General features: G+C 44.3%; 1 protein-coding gene across 1 annotated transcript in view; it reads right to left on the bottom strand.

The window, feature by feature from the left end:
- The window catches only part of LOC147623967 (rho GTPase-activating protein 7-like), a 104,107-nt gene that overhangs the window by 62,175 nt on the left and 20,461 nt on the right, over positions 1-21,471 (bottom strand). Inside the window, exons 3-6 of the mRNA XM_086820836.1 lie at positions 16,099-16,175; positions 15,692-15,759; positions 15,502-15,571; positions 15,177-15,321 (exon numbers count right to left, since the gene is read on the bottom strand). Of these exons, the coding sequence (XP_086676962.1) occupies positions 15,177-15,321; positions 15,502-15,571; positions 15,692-15,759; positions 16,099-16,175 (360 nt within the window). The remainder of the gene's footprint in view (positions 1-15,176; positions 15,322-15,501; positions 15,572-15,691; positions 15,760-16,098; positions 16,176-21,471) is intronic.

Below are 21,471 nucleotides of genomic sequence, written 5' to 3'. Positions count from 1 at the left end.
TGAAAGAAACCAGTTTCTAAGTTTCTATCATTTGAATACTAGCAAAGGAAAGCTTTGGCATTGTAAAGGTTTACCATGTAAAACAACCCCCCCCCCCTCTCCCCCCGGCTGTCACAGGCTAGCCCACGGATCACCTGCTACTCGGAGGGTCTCAGATCTGGGAAACCTTCTTGTTTTACAGTTGGATTTGGGTTCTCTATGACTTGTGGACAAAATAACAGTTTTCCTGCGCCTTCCATACATAAGAATTAAGCAAAGTCATACTTCATTGCACATATTATATGCTGAAACAAACCAGTTTCTATCATTTGACTACTGGCATTGTAAAGGTTTGCCCTGCGGAAACCACCCCACCCCCCCCCCCTCCCTGCTTTTAGTCCAACCATGGCATTCTTCATGTTTGCATGCACATGGCAAAAAACTCTAAATAATGGTAATTGAAGCTTTTATTTTGAAGGATCACCACGCGATGTAACCACTTTTCACACACACACACACACACACACAAAGCAAAAGGTCAGATGCACAAAAGAATACACTGGAAAAGCAAAAGATACTTTTACTGTTCAGTTTCTTGTACAACAAATGCATGACCCAAGCATACATGTGCTCCAGCAAACACAGTGCTGATGGCTGCAGTGTGAAGTTGCGGATGACAGAGGCCTAACACTTGCTGGAGGCAGTCTGAAGTGAGAAGTAACACATGAGAAGGACCTTTTGCACCAGCATAACCATGCCTACTTCTGGTTGGACCTGGACCCCAGGAGCACAGCCTGATCAGCTAGTCCACGGGCTAGTCCACATGCTGCTTGGAGGGTCTCAGATCTGGGACACCTTCTTTTTTACCGCTGTGAGAGTTCTTTGGGCAAATGAAATGTATGTTGATATACCTAAGTGCAAGAGGCCATTGATAGGAATGTTCACAAGTGTGAAGCTTCACTTGAGCCTTTGCCAGGGGCAAGGCGGTGAATGAATTTAAAACTGGCTGAGCGCCTCAGTTTGACGGATTCACACGTGATCACATGGGGATGGGATGTACCCAGGAACATGCCCATGGTGCTCTCATGGTGACAAAGGGCTGAGGAGTGTCAGCCATTTGGAAGATTTTGTTTGCTACTGTCTTCGCTTGCATTGTGGAAAGAAGCGTGGAAAGAAGTGGTAGTTTGACAAGGCTAGGCCTTGGGCTGCCCACTGATAATGCTTGATGTATTTCACTCCTTAATGGCAAGGAAAATGCCAGTTCGCGAGGAGGGGGGGGTGGGGGGGTGCACCGGGTGCACCTTGTGGCACTAATATTGTGCAATGTTTCATGATGGAAAGAAGCAACTCTTCTGATGTATATTTGTGAAATGATGTTTCGATACGTATGCTGAATTCAATGGTTGATTACAGTGTTTAAGTGCAAATACTACTAGTTTACGCTTTCGGTTTGCTACAGTGGTATCATAGCCATGTTTCCTTACTCTTCCAAAGAGAAGGACGACTCTTGGACACCAAGAAGCTTGCACTGTATTTGTTAGTCAGCATGACCGAAAGGATTAATCAACACTTGCAAGCCTCTGTTCATGGAAAAGGCACAATTGATGTTCATGCCTCTGGAAGTGATGCAAAGATTGAGAAGCTCCGTCAAGAGCTTGATCAGGTTAAGGCTATTTTAAGCCTACCCGTGGTTCAACAGGCCCTAGAGGCTCGACCGAAGAGTTTGCATGATAAAAAGGATTTCAAGTTTATTGCTACCCAAATGGGACATGCTGATCCCAAGGTTCTTGCACGCTCTTTATGCACAAGGATCGAGACTCACATATAGAGAGCCATTCTCGATATGTGGAAAGAAAAACAGAGAGATCACTTGCTAAAGAACTAGTTGTTTCACCTGTTTCATCTAAAAGGCTTCATACTTTCAAGCCAGGTGATAAGGATGTGAAAGTTGACACCTACAATGGCAAGAGAGACATTAGTAAGACAATTGCATTTGTCCAACAATTTGAGGTTGCTTAAACCAATGGTGACTTTATAGAGAAGTCTCTGCTTCACCATGTGGGTATGCATCTTGTTGGGTATTTGGAGCCTCGTATGTGTGTGTGTGTCTATCTCCTATGTCCACTCTGTGTGTCCACTAGTGTGTGTGTGTGTGTGTGTGTTTAGGTGTGAAACACTTTATATGTGAGTTAAGTGTGTTTATGTGTGTAAACTCACTCCTCTGGGTGGATAAAATAAGTGTGCATTCACTACTAGTCTATGACATATATGGACCTCTAGCCCTATATGTTGTACCCATCACATCATTGTTAAAATATATATTCTTATTGTGTGATATTATAAGTTCTTTAAATTGAATTAATTACTCTTGCTAATTATCAATAAATGCTCATTAGTTCTTAATTAATCATGGCTTATAGATTTGATCCTCCTTAGATCCCGTTTTCCTATAGTGGTATCAGCACGTAGGTTAATAGGCGTTGATTAGGGTTTGCTAATTAGTATAGTTTTGAGAAAGCTCGTTGTTACCAACACAACACAGGCAACATTTATAACCAACCAAGGAAAGGCGGCATCAAGCAAGCAACGCAACAGCATAGCATCTCAACGTCTGTAGCAAGAGCTTCAAGAAGCGTACGCCATCCTCTTTAGCTCAACAAGCAACCAGCAAAGCATCTTTGTTGCGCCCGTTGATTAAGGCTTGTTTAAGCCTTCTAATAAGGTTTATAAACCTTATATTAAGGCCGGTGCAGCTAGAGAAAAGGTCGGCAAGGGTAAGCAGCAAAGATGACCGCAGCAGAGAAGGAGGCGATTATCGGGCCGGAGCAAGCTACTAGAGAAGAGACCGACGAGGGCAAGCGAAGCTAGCTGTGTGGTAGTGGCCAAGGTGGAGGCAGCCAATGCTAGCAATATAGACATTGCCTTCTCCATCAACGTAGCAAGCGTGCACGATAGCAAAGAGCAAGGCACATCCACAACAACATGCACTTGTGAAGCAACTCCCGTCAGTAACACGCAATAGTGAGGGAGAGTATTGGACCGTAGGCATCGACGGCAACCACACCTCTGGGGAGAGAGAAAGAAAGATAAGGTTTATTTTTGAAAAAAAAAAACCCTAAGGTTATTAATCTTAGTGGTTTAAAAATGAGTGTAAAAAGGCCTTTCAATTTAAAGGTTGTTTACATGGGCTTCATGCATTTTTATTATTATGCTTCATTATGGGCTATCACGACTTATTCTTCATCCACAACTACATCGGCTTTTGGGACATTATCTCAGCAGTACCATGGAAACATCGTCGGAAAAAGGGTGATATCTCTCGCATCGACGGGGGATCCAACATTCAGGCTGCAGGAGAGTGGATGATTCGGAATGGTTTACTATTCCGTAATGACAAAATTTGTGTACCACAGATCCCGAACATTAGGTCCAAGATTCTTAAGGAGTGTCACGACGCCCTTTCTGCTGGACATCCTGGGATACACAGGACACTATCGTTAGTGAAACACACTTTTTATTGGCCAAAGATGAAAGGGTATGTAAAAGATTATATTCTCAAGTGTTAAGTTTGTCAAGCCAATAAAGCTGAACGCTTTAGACAGGCTGGGTTGTTGCATCCTTTGCAAATCCCAGGTAATAAATGGGAAAGTATTTCCATGGATTTTATTACTGGATTGCCAAGAACACATCAAGGCCACGATTCTATTTGGGTTGTGGTAGATCGCTTGACAAAAATGGCTAGATTTTTACCGACCCGGAAGACTATTACAACTACGCAATTAACAAGGCAGTTTATCGAGCAATTGTTTAGACTGTATGGATTACCGTAGAACATAATCAGTGATAGGTAAGTTTACGAGTGATTTTTGGAAACTTGTTTTTGAGAAGTTGGAAACAACTTTGAATTTGAGATCCTCAGATCATCCTCAATCTCATGGCCAGACAGAAAGAGTGAATCAAATTTTGGAGGATATGCTTCGAGCATATGTATCCAAAAGACAGAGCTCGTGGGAGGAATATCTTCCTATGTTAGAATTTGCATATAACAGTACTAAGCATACGAGTACAGGTTTTAGTCCTTTCATGCTTATGTATGGTTTTCAACCTAGATCACCTGTTACAGTAGGATTCTCATGACTTCAGCATGGTGTAGCACATATTTTTTTGCAAGATATGCAAGAAATGTTACAAGTTGCGAAGGAATCTATTAGAAGTGCTCAAGACCGAGACAGATTTTATTCTAATAGACATCGTCTACCCAAAGAGTTCTCTAAAGGAACGATGGTGTATTTGCGAGTTCCGAAAGATTCCGAGACTTAACGGACAGGTCAATCTCCAAATTTATTCCCTAGATACTGTGGACCATTTCGTATTACACGATGGATTGGTTAAGTTGCATATGAATTGGATCATAAATGGATTGTTGCTGCCCAAGGACCACTGTGCTTTGCTAGCGATAGAGTCATCATGACGATCAATGACAAAAAGTTGACAATACCATACTGCCAGAAAGAGGATCCAACTTTAATGGATATCTATGATGCTGAACGCAAAAGGATACAAGCCTCTTCGACCTACCATCTGCGCCAACGACTGACTCAGATAAAGCATCTACTCCTTCAATCCCATCCTCACCTACGAAGTTTGATGCCAAGTGTTGGGTTTTATGCTGTGTATGCACCCAGAGGAGTGCTAGTGATCATCAGTAGATTACTGGGGCACTTTTTACTTCAGTTAGTGGAGGTTTTTTCCCCCAGTTTAGTTCAGTTTCACTTATATGCAGTTTATAAGTGTTTTGGTCCACCCGGCACATTTTATGGCCGGACATGTGAACACTTATCTTTAGGGTCACTATTATGTAGCTATTACACTTCACTTTTTCATCAAGCAATACACTGAAGTCGTGTTCTCTCTCACTGTTGGTTTCCACGCTTGCTTGAAGCTCCTGTAAACCCTAACCCTAATACTGTATCACCTTCATTTGGTATCAGAGCATTGAAGCTTGCCCTGCCCTGCCCGTACACTGCCAGTGATGCTGCCCGTACTTCTGAGCGCCGTACACCTGTGCGCCATACAGCACTGTTGCTGCCCGTACAACTGCTGCAGTTTCAGCACCTGCTGCCCGTACACCCAGTCTGCGCCGCCTTCAGCTACACCTGTGCGCCTGCTGCCCGTACACCCAATCTGCGCCGCCTTCAGCTACACCTGTGCGCCTGCAGCCCGTACACCTGTGCGCCGCCTGCAAATCGTCGCCTGAAGCAGCTGCCGTACCTTTCGTTGCTGTCAGCACCCGTACTACCTGCTGTGATACGACTGCATGTTCATTTGTGGGCACCTTCCATACCAGCTTTCGTACAGAACCAGTAGACTGTACATGCATAGTACAGTCAACTGTACTTGCTCTTTGGTGGACTATACCTGCTGACATCACACTGTGGTAAGCATTGCAAGTTTTGAATATTGGGCATTTTTATTTTCTCTGTGAAAATATACAGGCACAACAGGTAGATTTTCTAGCAAAGAACTATACAAGTTTTTTGCACAGTTTGGGTGCAGCAAATTTGGGCATTTTTGGGGCATTTTGGCATTGTGTACGCCATTTGCTGCTCTACTCAGTCATTGGTGCATTGAGCTGCACATTCAGAGGATTGAGAGTGCAGGCATATTTGGGTGAACTGTATTCAGTGGAGTACAGTTATTATCAGGGTTTCTGCTATTGGTTTTTTGGTAAATAGGTACAACATTGTGCGTAAGCATAATGGCAAATCAACAGCAAAGTGATGTATTCACATATTTGTCTAAGGAAGACAAATTGGATGGCACGAACTACTCCTTGTGGAGTTTTATGCTGAAAAATGTGCTTGTGGCAAAAGGTCTTTGGGATTTTGTTAGTGGTGATGAACCACGTCCAGGTCCATTGGCTCCAGAGACTCCTCCCCAAGGGGGTGCTCGTGGACGAGGACAACAGGTACAGGCTCCAGGACAGCCATTGCCTGTTCAAAGAACAAATGCTCAAAAGACATGGGATGCCAGGGATGCACAAGCTTTGTCACTCATTGCATTGTCAGTACAGAGGTCCATTATACCTCATATTCGTTCAGCTGGCTCTTCACAGAATGCATGGGTGACTTTGGAGCAGATGTATGCTGCTCGTAATGAGGCTAGGATCTCATTTTTGAAAAGAGAGCTGGAAAATCAGAAAATGAATGAAGGAGATGATATGCCTAGCCACTTAAACAAGCTGCAGGATTTGAGAGAGCAACTCATCAATGTGGATGAGATAATTCCCGAGACACAGCTTGTGTCCACCATCTTGCACTCTTTGCCAAGATCTTACTTGGCTTTTCATACCTCTTTGAACCTCAGCATGAGGAATGCTGTTGAACCCCTCAAGTATCAGGAACTTGTTGCTCTCTTACTACAAGAGGAGCAAATGAGGAAGAATATGAATATGAACACAAATGCTGAACAAGCATTTACTACAGGTCAAAAGGGGAAAGGAAAAACTCAGCCAAAGAGTGCAAATCAAAATTCAGGTGATGGTGGTTCTTCACAGGATACCAAGAAAGGTGATGGACAGCCCAAGAAGAAGGGCAAATGTCATTACTGTAAGAAGCCAGGTCACTACATCACGGAATGTAGGAAGAGGATTGCCAAAGAGAAGGCAAAGGAAGCTGGAATGTCTGTTAATGATGCTTCTAAAGCTCCGCTTCTTTTGTTGAGGACAGGGATTACTGTTTTTATACATGCAGCTATGATGCCTCTTGGTCTTCACAGGCACTCAGTTTGACAGAGCATGCATGTACTTGGTATTTTGATAGTGGTGCCTCAAAGCATATCACATCTCGCAGGGATTTGTTTAGTCATGTTGGCCCTGCTCCTGTTGGCAAAACTGTTCAGTGTGCCAACAATGCTTCATATCCAGTTCGTGGCATTGGGGAGATTCAGCTCACAGCCATTGATGGCTCCATTCTCCGCCTTACAGATGCCTTATATGTACCAGGGATAAAGAAGAATTTGTTGTCCATTTCTTCTTTAGCACATTGTGGTATGCAAGTCCACTTTGATGATGATAAATGCATGGTCAGAGACAAAGCTAATGCCTTGACCTTGATGCTTACTGGTACATTATGTCATGGACTTTATCAGTTGGATGCATTTCAGCCAGTGGATCAGTCTGCTTATCATGCATTCACTCTTACTCCAGCTATGGTTGATGCGGAGTTATGGCATGCATGCTCGTATGAGGCATGTAAATTTTGGAAGTCTTATGCTTATGCAGCGACATAACATGTTTACAGATCTACCTCTCATGGAGAAGCCTCCAGATCACATTTGTGAAGGATGTATTTTGGGAAAAATGCACAGGTTTTCCTTCCCACGTGATCAGGCTCTAAGAGCAACTGCAAAGTTGCAACTTATACACAGTGATCTTTGTGGTCCCATGCAGACGAAGTCATTAGGTGGTTGCTTCTATTTTGCAACATTTATTGATGACTTCTCTCGTATATGCTGGGTCTATCCTTTGACACAGAAATCACAGGTATATGATGCATTTTTGGCCTTTGTAGCACTTGCTGAGACAGAGTCAGGATGCAAGGTGAAGACTCTCCGTTCTGACCGAGGGGGGGAATATATGTCACATATGCTGAATTCCTTTCTTGGGAGTAGAGGTATAAAACATCAGTATACTACTCCTTACACTCCACAGCAGAATGGGATTGCAGAAAGGAGGAATCGGTCACTCATGGAGATGGCCAGATGTATGCTAAAAGCAAAAAGGCTACCACATATCTTTTGGGTGGAAGCAGTCATGTGTGCTTGTCATATTTTGAATCGATGTCCCACAAAGGCATTGGTTTCTATTACTCCATTTGAGGCTTGGCATGGCCGCAAGCCTTCTGTATCGCATTTTCGTATCTTTGGGTGTCTTGCATATGCACACATACCCAAAGAGTTGAGGAGGAAGCTGGATGATAAAGCCACAAAATGCATTTTTGTTGGGTATAGCCGTGAGAGCAAGGGCTACAGGTTATATGACCCACTATCCAAGAAGATATTCACTAGTCGGGATGTAATTTTTGATGAAAAATCAGAAATATGCATGGCTGGTTATGAGGCAAATCAGGCTGAAAATGATGTGTTTGAAGGTCTACTACCCATGGAGTTTCATTCCACAGTTGGTGATCCAACTCATGAGGGTACAGGACAGCCAGTAAATGATGTAGGTGGTGCAGAAATTCAGCAGCCAAATGAGCCAGAAGCTGAACCAAATATGGGGCAGCAGGCACCACAGGTCAGACATATACCTAGATGGTATTTGAGGACACTACAGGACAGCCATTTAGAGGGTCCTCTTGCTGGTCGTACTCGTAAGGAAACAAGGACCAATGAGCATGCCCACATCATGGATTTGAATCTGGTTATGGCAGCCAGTTTACAGGATGATGATGAGCCTGATTCGTTTGTGGATGCACGAGATAATGTGCATTGGAACAAAGCCATGCAGGATGAGCTTGATTCTATTAAAAAGAATCAAACATGGGATTTGGTTGACCTGCCCAAAGGCAAGAAAGCAATTGGTACTAAATGGGTCTATAAGTTGAAAAGACATGCAGATGGATCCATTGACAGGTACAAAGCCCGTCTAGTTGCAAAGGGCTATGCACAGAAGAAGGGCATTGATTATGAGGAGACATTTGCTCCTACATCCCGTATGTCGACACTTAGGTGTGTCATTGCATTGGCTGCACATCGTGGTTGGGTTGTTCACCAGTTGGACATAAAGACTGCATTCCTACATGGGGACCTCGAGGAGGAAGTTTATGTATTTCAGCCCATGGGATTTGCAGAACATGGTCATGAGGGGAAAGTTTGCAGGCTGAAAAAGGCCTTGTATGGTTTGAAACAAGCTCCACGAGCTTGGTATGCAAAAATAGATGCTTTTCTACTCACTCAGGGATTTGTGAACAGTCCATCAGAGGCCACTCTGTATGTAAAGAAAGAAGAGACAGATCTGCTGGTCATCAGTCTTTATGTGGATGATCTCTTGCTCATGGGATCAAATGATGACAAAATTGCAGCTTTTAAGGAGATAATGCAACAAACATTTGACATGTCTGACTTGGGCCTTGTACATTACTATTTGGGCATACAGTTTGTGCAGGATAACAGAGGCATTGGGTTGTTGCAATCACGCTATGTTGCTAAACTTCTGGAGAAGTTTAAATTTCAGGATTGCAAGCCTATTAGTACTCCTATGGAGCCTGGGATGAAACTCTCACTACAAGATGACAGTGTTTCCTTTGATGCCACTACATATGCTCAGGCTGTTGGGTGCCTTATTTACTTGTGTAATACAAGGCCAGATATTCAGTATGCAGTCTCTCAGTTGAGCAGATTCATGCACAGCCCGCGGTTGTCACATTGGCAAGCTGTGAAGCGTGTATTCCGTTATTTGCAGGGTACCTTGTCTCTTGGATTGCTTTATCCTGAGGGGGGTGACATGCAGTTATACGCTTACAGTGATTTAGATTGGGCTGGTGATTTTGATACCAGACATTCGACTAGTGGAAATTGTTTCTTTCTTGGCTCTTCATGCATTTCTTGGCTAAGCAAGAAACAGACCACAGTGGCCACTTCGTCTTGTGAGGCAGAGTACAGAGCAGCCTACACTACTACTGTTGAGTGTGTTTGGCTGCGTCGTCTCATGACTGATATGGATATTTCAGTGGAGGAGCCTACACCTATCTATACTGATAGTCAGAGTGCCATTGCTGTGGCCAGGAATCCTGTGTTTCATGCTCGCACGAAACACATTGAGATTCACTATCATTTTGTTCGGGAGCGACTCCAGGCAGGAGATATCAGTCTGATCTACTGTCCTACAGATCAGAATGTGGCAGACGTCTTCACCAAGGCATTACCACGTCCGAAATTTGAAGCATTCCGCAATGCTTTGAATTTGTTTCCTTTTGGTGGATGATATACAGTGATCACATATCACTCCAGGGGGGTTTGTTGGGTTTTATGCTGTGTATGCACCCAGAGGAGTGCTAGTGATCATCAATAGATTACTGGGGCACTTTTTACTTCAGTTAGTGGAGGTTTTTTCCCCCAGTTTAGTTCAGTTTCACTTATATGCAGTTTATAAGTGTTTTGGTCCACCCAGCACATTTTATGGCCGGACATGTGAACACTTATCTTTAGGGTCACTATTATATGGCTATTGCACTTCACTTTTTCATCAAGCAATACACTGAAGTCGTGTTCTCTCTCACTGTTGGTTTCCACGCTTGCTTGAAGCTCCTGTAAACCCTAACCCTAATACTGTATCACCTTCACCAAGACCTCGCAATCAACATCTATTCCTTAAGAAATTCCCATAGCCAAACTATCTATCTCTAACAAGGAACTCAAAGGAGCGACCCCGAAGTTTATACATCTTCATTGACAAACCTCATCAAAGGAGACAACCACATGCTCAAAGGCCTCATCATCGACAGCCACTTCATAAGAGACTTATGGGCCTCGACACTCAAAACCTCTTCCTCAACAAAGCACTCAAAAGCCAAGGGAGAAGAAGAGTACTCCACAACACCGTCCACAAAAGCCTATGTGAGTTCCTCAAAGAACTCCACCAATGCAACAAGTGTCGGTACCAAAAATACTGCTGCAAGTACAAGGGTACTACCAAAGAAATACCAAAGCTTAGGTCTCCAAGCGCATGACAAAGTCCCCTAAGCTTGCACAAAGAAGAAAGCCTCAACACCAAGCACAACGACCACCAAATTACAGTATTCGTCAAAGATAGATGCATGTGCATGTACAGCATCAACAAGGATACTATGATGATAATTCCATCATATGGTTGCCAAAATCGAACATTGTGAAGAAAACCTCACCACCAACTTCAACCCCAAAAAACTTCACTAAAAGTTCGACAAGAATGGAGACCCAAGAAATAGCAAGCAAATCACTCAACTACTCTCGTGCATTCAACAACAACACAAGAGCTTGTCTGTTCAAGCAAACAATTAGCGGTCTTCCCTACTACCTCGACATCATTTCAGCAGTGCTGCTCCATGAGTACATATCCATCCTCATGCACTGGAGAACATTTGCACCAAAGCCTCACCATCGACAACTTCCAGGTACATCTCTGGATGGGGGAGCCATGGTGGACGAAAGCCTGGTCAATGGTACAGCCCATCGCCTGGAATTTTCCATCAAATTACAAACCTCTCCAAACGACGCCACCATCTTCACAAATCAATAATCTTCAATCCTTAGTGAAGATATCTATATTAGACTCGCAAGTCAACGTAATTCTTTCAATCCTCACCAACAAGTGGTTACTTCAACACAGAACAGTTCAATAAGAGTCTATATGACTCAATTCTTGTACTTCATGTAAATTTGCTTCATAAGAACACTTAAATATGGATAAAAATATAAAAAACACATGGACAGAAGAAGACAGGATCAGATCCTACTCAACAACATTTGATAAGAATCCTGCCACACAAAGAGACATCATCACAAGCCAATTACTTTAAATGAGGAACTCAGAGAATCACCATCTCATTCTGATGATTAAGTCTACGTTCCTCCGGATGCTTCTCTGTCTTCTCTCCCATTATTAACATTTCTTAGTATCCCCACTAACAAAAATCACATGTAACCGTGCCGATGATTGCCAAAAACAAAGTGAGCCACAAAACCCCCAAAAAAAAAAAGGAGACTCGCACAAATATAAAATGCAATCATTCGCAAAAAAACCCCACTCCGTTAGGAATTCCCAATACACCACTAACCTCTTCATTCATTAACTAGCTTTTTTTATTCCTTCCGGAGAAACAAAGACCATTGAACGTCATTCAACATCAAAGCCATCGCCAAAGCTTGTTCATTCTCTCCACACACAGGCCTTCAACGCGATCACGCAGACGCGATCGTCATCAGGAAGGGAGGAATGTTAATTCAATTCTAGGATTAACAAGAGATACCGCCATTATCTTACATCAAGGAGTCAAGGTAAATACACCAAAGGGTCATACATTCAAGAATTGAAGCAATAGTGTTCAAAGCTACAACTTGGACGAACGCCCGTAATGGTGTGACAAAGTATTTATGGTGATTTCCGTTTCAAGAGCGTATGGTAGCAAGTTAGGATGAAGTCCTAAGTGATGTACTTTATGGATATATTATGGGAGTCATTGTAATAGCATTAGGCCTCTTATGAGCCTAAAGTGCCCGGCCGACCACAGTTTAAGTGAGTGTGAACACTTATGGCCATGTATATAAGTGAATTTCTCTCATAATACAACATACTCTTCCATTGTGCAATTGAGTCTTGCTCTTGCTAATCTCTCTCCCTATTGCATGTTAGTGAGTGTGTGTGAGTGAAGTGAGGTGAGAGGAGAGACGAGGACCCGTAGTGCAACACGGCGGTGTGACAACGCTCGCGGGAGACGCAGTGGAATTGCTTCTCAAGGAGTTGTAGAGCTTGGAGACCTCAAGGGTTACAAGCTCGGTAAATGGCGTACTTAATGGTCTTTTATAGCAAGTTAGCTATGTATGGCGTACTTATCACTATATAAGTGAGAGTTTGGGTTATTGTGAGACAGAGTTGTGTGGAAACAAACTAAAGATCTGGCTTGGACCAAGAAAGCGCACATTCTCATGCCATGCACATGGCCAGTGCGTAGATTCTTAGAAACCGGCCTATGGGATTGGGCAAGAAGCCCTAGCCTTGGCTCAAGGGAGATCAGTGGATGCCGGTCACGGTTGGGAGGTGAGTTAGCCTACTACCTCATGATTTGGTTTAGGACTAACCTTGGTTTTCAGCTATGTTTTATAACAAAATTTAGGAGCGGCTTCAAACTTGGACACACCCCGAAGAATCCAAAAAATGTGTCACTCCTAGTCTCGGCCAATGTCTGGGTTGAACTTGTGAAACCAATGAATCCTTAGGATTATGTCTTCTCCTACAACCATGAAATCCCACACAAACTCCTTGCCCTGGATGACCAACTTAGCACTACGGGCTTCAAACTTAATACACATGTTTGTCTGATGAAGTCAAAGGAAAACAAGCTCGCCGAGTGGCCTCTTCGGTAATCACATCCTCCATGCTCCCATTGTCAAACAAGACAACGACCCATTGGCCACTTACGTAGCTAAAACTCTTCAGCGACTCGTTGCACTCATACTCTTGGTCTCGGGTCCAAAGCCATAGAGAGTCTGCCATGTGTCAATCCTCTTACCCACTTGGAGAATTCATCAAATAGATTCATGTAGAAGTCAACCTTTGCATTAGCAAGCATGTAGAAGCTATGCATGTTAAGCATGCCTACGGGCCAGCCAAAGGCCTGCCCATGACCATGGGACACAGTCAACAGCCTGGGACCTGCAGTCGGCCAGCATTAGATGCCTACAGGCATTGGCCAGCATCAACACTTGCAGAAAAGCATCATAGGCAGCATATACAGCAGGCCAACAGCCTCACATGAGCACATGCCAACATAGGACACAACAAGTAACATATCGGGTACATGATTGCAGTCCGCCAGCAGTAAAAAGGGCAAATATGATGTTAAGAGCAGCATTAAATGCTGTTAACTAGCATTTTATGCACCATATAAACAGATCGACAGCACTTCTAGAGGCCGACCAGCAGCATGGAGTCATATAAGCAGTTGCCTAGCCCATAGCATAAATTATTCATTAAATCAGAGTACAAGCAGTTCTCAAGCAGTTATGTGTGCATAGAGCTTCCAGCTTCTTGCGCATACATTCAGCATTCGGCACTTGATTGTGCTACAGTCCCAAGGCCTCAGCGAAGAGATTTCTTCAGCATTCAGTCAACATGTCCATCCCTCAGTTATGGGTTTGCATAGTGGTCATCAAAGTGATATTCAAAGGAGCTTGGACAACATATGGTTCAGCCTGCGTTCAGTCTACTTCGTTCTTGCATTTGGCAGTCCTTACTCATTGTACAAAGTTTTCCAAAGAAATATAAGAAAATACTCATGCTTGCAAGGCAGGGGGTTGGGGGGGGGGGGGGCGCGGGGGGGGGCGACGCTTCAGTGGTTAATTGGGACCCAATACCGTGTCAACTATCTATCTTCTCTCTCTCTCTCTCTTCTCTTCTCTCATGGAATTGCATAAACTCACAGATATAAAGAAGGCTTTGTTGCGCGTTACGACGATCAACCTATTGCATGCTACAAAACCTCATATGAATGACCCAAGGGCTACAACGATCTATATATAGACGTATGGGGCTGTCCTAACAGGCTGACCTGCTGTAGGCCTAGCCGACCAGCGAAAAGAGGACAAATCTGATGTGTTTTCTCATGTGTGGCCCCCCAAATCGGGGCACCTAGGGCTGGCTGCTCTTGTGGTTCCCCAATGGGTCTTGGGCAGGCCTCCAAGGCTGCCCAACGTGCCACACCTTGTCCTAAATCCATAGTTGGTACACAACCCCCTAATTGGTGTTGCTAGTTATCATATAAATATAGGTTCATAAACACCGTAATCCTGGCTACTGACTCCTAGACCTAGACTGGTGCCCGTACACCAAGTTGCAAGCCTAATAAGTGCCCAGAACACCTCTACATCATTCCAAAGGGTTACAAAGATGTGCGGGACATGCTCTGATGGCATATGCAAGACATGCTCAACTGACCATGACCATGTACGGCAGTTGTACACCTGACCATAACGCTTTCCAGTGGATCTATGGCTAACTCATCCCGGAGTAGGGCTCACATGGGACCAAGTAGCCACCATAGGCCTTGCACCTATATTGTATAGATATGTCCACGTGGCATCCAAGTGCGGGATGCACGTGGCATCGGATCGCATGAGTAAATGGCAAAAGGCCTTCCTAGGCACATGGCACACAGGTCCCTGTCTCACTGATCGGGCCAGCGAGATTACTTGGCATTATAGGCTGCCGGTTTTGGCCCCCACACCCGCCGGTTGTATGAGCTAGTTTCCTCTTTGGGCGGCCAGCCATGGAGGGAAACACCCCTTCCCAATTTGTTTTTTGCCTAATATGAGGGTTCCTTTTAACTATTAGAAGGATCTCTTTTCAAGAAAAAATAACAGTCAAACATTTCAATTTTGATCAAGTACTTTCCCTACGAAACTGTGTACCGAGAGCAAGGAGGTGAGAGCATGAAGTAAACCTAGCTCAGTTGGTCCATCAGCAGCATCCACAGAATCACTTTTGAAAATACCACTCTGTCCCATTACCAAATCTGCACTGGGGGCTGCAGAGATAGCTCGCTCAAGGGAAGCTTTCCATTCCTCTAAATCTTCTGTTGCCTCTGCCTGTAGGTTGAGAAAATGACATTCAATTGGTTCAACTGAAGACATCTCCCATAACAAACAGGTTTCTAAATCAGCAAAGTCTGCTATGCATGTAAGTTTGCAGCCATGAAGGTCTGAATGTTTTCAACATTGCAATACAATCTGATAGGTTGCAATGTGCAAGCAGGAGTTGTTGTTAACCTTTAGTGTAAAGGCACGTCCATCAGGAAAGAGCACTGTAAGCAGCTTCTTATCTGCTCTTGCCAGCACACTGATCGCACACAATCAATGACATTAACTGCCTTGTTGGCATGCTCTCCTCCCCTCTTTAGAGTTTATGTTTAAAAAAACATAACACTAGAAAGGTACAAAGCTCTCATGGTTTGCATACCTTCCCGAGCTGTTCAAGTCAATGCCACCCAATGCCAAAATGGTTTCATTGCCCTTAGAAAGGGCATTCTGCAGAGCAAAAAGCAGCACAGGATGAGAAATATGAAGAAACTGAAAGCGGAACTCCAAACTTAAAATACCTATCACCCTTTAAACATAAACCTAAGTATAAGTAATCAAATTCAGGCATAAGGCTGCAAAGCATCAGATCGTTTTCCAGCATAAACCTGAGAAGCATTAATCACTTGTAGTATGAGAAAGACTGATATTGAACGCTTGAGGAGAATGTCAGATTTGATGAGAGAAGCAAGCTTGTAATGTGTTCATTATTGCTGAGAATTAATGTCTACATTGAGACTTACACACACATTTATCCAGAACACGTTCAGCTCATTTACACAGACTCACAGGATCACTCTTATAAAACACCAGGGAAGTGCGAGTCAAAATGAACCAACGCCGCTTCCATGATTTCCATCCCAATCCTGCAAAATCCATAGATTTTTTCAACTAATGATGAGAAACCAGAAAGACCTACTTATAACTTGGCTTATCACTTAATTCTGGTGGGGGTGGCGCTTTGTTGAGGGGAAGGGTGAGGGGGCGCTCCTAATTAGAAATTCGATCATCAGTTTCGAGAATTCGCAACAATAGATCCTATGCCTAGGCTCAGATTATAAGTTGTTTGCTGCATACAAGTTGGTGCAAAAACAAAAAAAACAAAAAAAACAAAAAAACAAAGACAATAATAGCACACAGTACACAAGCAAAGATAATATGGTTTTTATACACGGCTCTTAAACCAAGCAAGATGTTCTAAGTTGGGCCACAGATGTTTTTTTTTTAAAAAAATTGGGCCTACGCAAGCTTCACAATTTGGAAAAACAGGCTCTCCTTATAGAAGGGCCACAATAATTGGAAAACGCTCTTCCTTTAGTTTTGCACATTTCTCTATTGAGAAGCTCCCTACATACGGTCACTAAGGCGAGGCAAACACACAGTAAATTTGGAGCCAATAAATATAGTACCTCACATAAATAAAATGCAAAGTTAGTGTCTGGTCACACAGATGAACTTGACATTTGCAGCAAATTGGTAAATCGACAAAGAAAACAATGGCATTGCATCAAGCAATACCTACAATTTCATGTATAAGAAATTTTTTTAGTGGTGCAAGGACAAGCCCTTGATTTTGAACATTTGAAAACAAAATAATACTATAAGCAAGAGAAGATAAAACACCTTAACTAGAAAAAACCAATGTCAAAACAATATCTCCCCTGCCCGCGACTAGCCTTAGGTTCAAGATCCTCCCATAGTTACTGTTTTTCACTGCTCGTATGCGCTTTTCCTCCAGCCGTAGGCGATGCAACCGAGGAAACACCTTGTGGGGTTTTGAACCCATGACTTCCCGGTCCTTGGCAAACACCTTCACCACTTCGGCTGTTAACCGCCAGCCCTCTAAACAACGAACCAAAAAAAAAAAAAAAAATCGGCCGGCCTCGAATGAAGCCAGCAACCACACACACACACACAAAAAAAATGATACTTTTCTGCAACACGCATTAATCAGCCGCCTCCTTTCTCCAGTACAAAAGCCAGTGGTTTTCCCCTCTCTATAGAATTATCAGGTGTGTTCGTTTCAAGCATTTTGTGCCTGTTAAATCCCCACACATCAACATAACATAACAACACACACAACAATGTAGTCTTGCTTTATCTCAGAAACCCGCCACTTCATAGTTTTTCGGGCACAGCACATTTCGGGTGCCAACATTACCATTTACGGATACAAAACCAATCCCAGCATCACTTGCACCCACTTGTCCATTGCCCTGTAAATAAGTTCAGGCTTCATTTTCCAGCCCATACCTTCTTATGGATGAGGCACCCTATGACCTGAGCTATCTTCAGGACACTCCTCCTCGGGCACCCTCCTTTGCTCCCGTTACATGCACCGAGATAACACACAACAAGGCCTTCTTTATACCTTTATGTGGTGAAAATGAAATGAAATGATATATTAACATCTTCAGAAGGCCAAAATGACCTATGAGACCAAAAAGGTTACAACAATTGGTGGATCTGATACAATGTCTAAGGAAAGCTAAAAACAACTAAACAACTAACTGAAACTGAAACAACTATGAGGAAAAGTACAGTACTAGGAGCTCCTAATGGATAACATCTGGGAGGAAAACTCCAGCAACAAAGGTGAGAATCTTTAGCATCAACTTTAGAGAGAGAGAGAGAGAGAGAGAGAGAGAGAATGTAAAAGACGACACAGTATTGGGTCCCAGTACCCACTAAAGGAGAACCCCCCCCCACCCCCAAAGCAAGAGTATTTACTTTTATTATTCTTTGGAGAATGCTGTACAATGCTTGAGAAACAAGCAATATGAATGCCCAATGCAAGCACGAGGAAGACCGTACGCCGGCTCCCTATTCCGAGGCTCTGTTGAAGCATCTTCTAGTCACTGATGCAAGTCCAGATAACTGTACGACTGCACATATGCTGGCTGTATGTGAAAAGGAGCTCCCTTATAGCCTAGAGTCGACTGGATCCTGACTAGCTTCTGCACTTAATGCTAAATACCTGAATATGAATGATGTGGGACTGAGGCCCTATTTTTATACTGCCTCTAGACTGCAGTCGTCTGCCTATAAGGGCTGTCAGCCTGCAGAGATATCCCCCCCGCGACCGACAAATGATAGTCGGCTGCTGCAAAAATATCCATGACTCCATAATATGCCAATCGGATGCTTGCAAATGTTCACGACTGCATAAAGCCTGAGTCGACTGTGGTAACACTTGTTGGCTGCCCAAAAACTACTAGTCGGGCTGTATGCCTGGTTGGCTGCTGGCCAACAGACCACATAAGCCACCAAAGGGGCTGGTTGACTAACTCAAAGAGTGAGTATTGTTGAGGATTACTTGAACCAAAGGAAGATATTGTTCCCATTTCGACTGCTGGTCATGGCAGTATGATTTGAGAACGTCAAAGGCCAATTAATTGTAATTTTTGTTTGGCCATCTATTTGAGGATCGAATGTACTGGACAACTGCAACTTAGTCCCAAAATTGTCAAATAATGCTCTCCGAAAATGGGACATAAATTTTCGATCTCTATTTGATGTGATAGTCCGTGGCAAACCACCAATGGGATACTGAAACCAAATGAACAAGCGAGCTATGTCCTCGGATGTGGGTATCTGCTTGCATGGAATGAGCATGTAAAACTTACTAAATCTGTCAACAATTGTCATACACCATGTGTTTCTAGATCCAGCTGAGGCAGAAAGAGGACCTACGAAGTCCATACTGACATCGTGAAAGGGTCCCTCAGGAATAGGCAAAAGCTGAAGTAACCCTACCTGTTTGGTATGAGGAACTTTCACTTTTTGACATATCTGGCATGACTGGACATGTTGGTAGACATACTATCACGTAGGCTGTAATGCCTGTGACCGACGACAGACCGGATGGCCATATCCGGGGTTCAGTGGGAGAGGACGCCCATGCGGAGTCATGGGCGGCCAGGCTAGTGTGGACGGCAGGCCACACACTATATAGCCTGGGGGATGAGGGGCAATCCTCATTCTTCCTCTATGGCTGGGTGGTGAGCCAGAGGCCGTCCCCTCTTGTGGTAATGCCCGTAGCGGCGTTACGGATATGTAACACTGGTATCAGAGCGTGGTTCGATGGGATTGTCAGAGCCCGCGCGTGACCGGGGGACCAGAGCCCACTCCATGGTTTTCGACCATTCGTCTCCTTATCCTTATCTCGAATAGAGGGTGTGGAGGGAGGCGGCCATGGAAGAATGGAGGGGAAGAATGGAGGGGAAGAACTCTCTCTCTCTCTCTCCTTCACACACAGCAAGCGAATTGGAGCAAGCGAATTGGAGGTAAGTGAATTTCGTCTTCTTTTCTGCATTGAAATTGTCTGCGTTTCATAGACAGAGAAGCGCCTCTATGCTGTGTGTGGGGGAGGTGGGGGGGGCGAAGAGTTTTCGAAGAGGAGGCGACTTGCGTTGGGTGGGGGGGGGGCGAAGAGCAGCCCCACAACCCCACGTTTTTACTCATGATTTGAACCTGCTGTGAATGGCTGCGAAAGACGTTGCTGCGAAAGACGTTGAATGGCTGCGAAGGGCTTGAATGTCTGCGAAAGCTTCGTTGAAGCTTGTGTGGGGGGGGGGGGCGAAGACCACCAGCCCACGACCTGCTGAAGCAATGCAGAGTTGACGGTTAAGCTGGGCGAATAATAACTGGCGGGCGGGCGGGCGGGCGGAATTGACGGCCCTGCTGAGGCCCGGCCAGGCCAGCCAAGCCCCACGGCGGCCACCCAGGCGGCGGCGCCGGCCAGCCAGCGGCGGCGGCGGCGGCCAAAGCAGCCCAGCCACCAGCGCTGCAGGCGGCCAGAAAAATGAACCCAAAAAAAAAAATAAGGGGGTTAAAAAACTATTTATTTTTTTATTGAAAGAACGGGCGGCCAGCCCTTAGGCGCGCCATCATATATGGGCCTGCCCAGCGCACAGCTGGCAAACGGCGGCCAGCCAGGCGGCGACGGCCAAACTGAGCGCGTTGTGGACACTCCCCATGGGCGGGCGGAAGCGGCAATGGCCGGCCCGGCCCATTTTTTTTTTTTTTACATATATTTTAATTATTCATTTTTAATTTATTAAAAATGAAGCGGGCGGCTAGCCCAGCAGGCGGCCAGAATAGGGCCTGTTGTGAACACTCCCCATGGGCGGGCGGCCACGCCCGAAGCGGCGAGGGCCGGCCCGGCTCGTTATTTTATTTTATTTTTTTTATTTTTTTTTTTAAAAACACAAAACAACGGCACACCCCACGAAACAAACCCAACACGGCCGTCGTGCCGTGTGAAAAGTGCCCGTTTTCCACGAAAGAGACCCACCGCACATGGCCGTAGCGCCGCGTGCTAAGAAAGAGACAAAACCCACGGCCGTCGTGCCGAGTCTTCGAGAGAGAGTCGTTCTATGGCCGTTGTGCTAGTGAACACGTCTATGGCCGTAGCGCCGCGAGAATAACACATGTGGTGATCACACATTTGGTTCAGAGAACTAAATTTAAGCTGAGCATAGACTTAGTATTAACCATCAAAGTCACGTAGTTTGGCTATAGTGTAAATCTGAAACCGCGGTGTGTTTTACTTGGGCTAAGAGGACCGGCAATGGCGTCGGTTGTGCCCAAATTAGACGAAGTGCTTATCACGAGAAATCAAGGTAAGCCTAATTGAGCCGTAGTGCTCATAACCCTTCACAATCTTTTAACAGATGCTCGAAGATTGTGATAAACTTTGGCAAATGAGAACCATGTACAAGCGTAGTCTTGATGTGGTTAGGCCTTGTGTCCAAACAAGTTGCTTACTGTTTGTAGCAACAAGAGAGCTTTGGCCCGTAGAGGCAAGCTGGCCCTTGTTAAAAGTAACACAAAATAGTGTCACTACTTGGGCCTAGAGATTAGTGACTAGTTTGATTTAGTCACGTGATTGCCTGGTAAAGGTAATCCCTAAGGTGTGTATTACTTGGGATAAAGGGGCTAGTAGTTCTGCTAGCAGTACTCAATTTAATTTATCTAGGAGTACTAATCTGAAGGATTAGCATACGCCTAGATAATAATAGCAGATTTAGGATTGATTTGTAAAATCAATGGTAAATCTGAAGAGGTATAGTCTTGAGATGTAATGCTCAATACCCTTATACAATTTGATCGAAGAGAACTGTTCTTAAACTTACAAGCATGGTTTTCTCTTCTTTTTAT

The sequence above is a fragment of the Cibotium barometz genome, chromosome 26 (genome assembly GCF_041138505.1).
Source record: "Cibotium barometz isolate CiBa-2024 chromosome 26, ASM4113850v1, whole genome shotgun sequence".
Taxonomy (NCBI): domain Eukaryota; kingdom Viridiplantae; phylum Streptophyta; class Polypodiopsida; order Cyatheales; family Cibotiaceae; genus Cibotium; species Cibotium barometz.
This window is presented reverse-complemented; position numbering and strand designations above follow the sequence as displayed.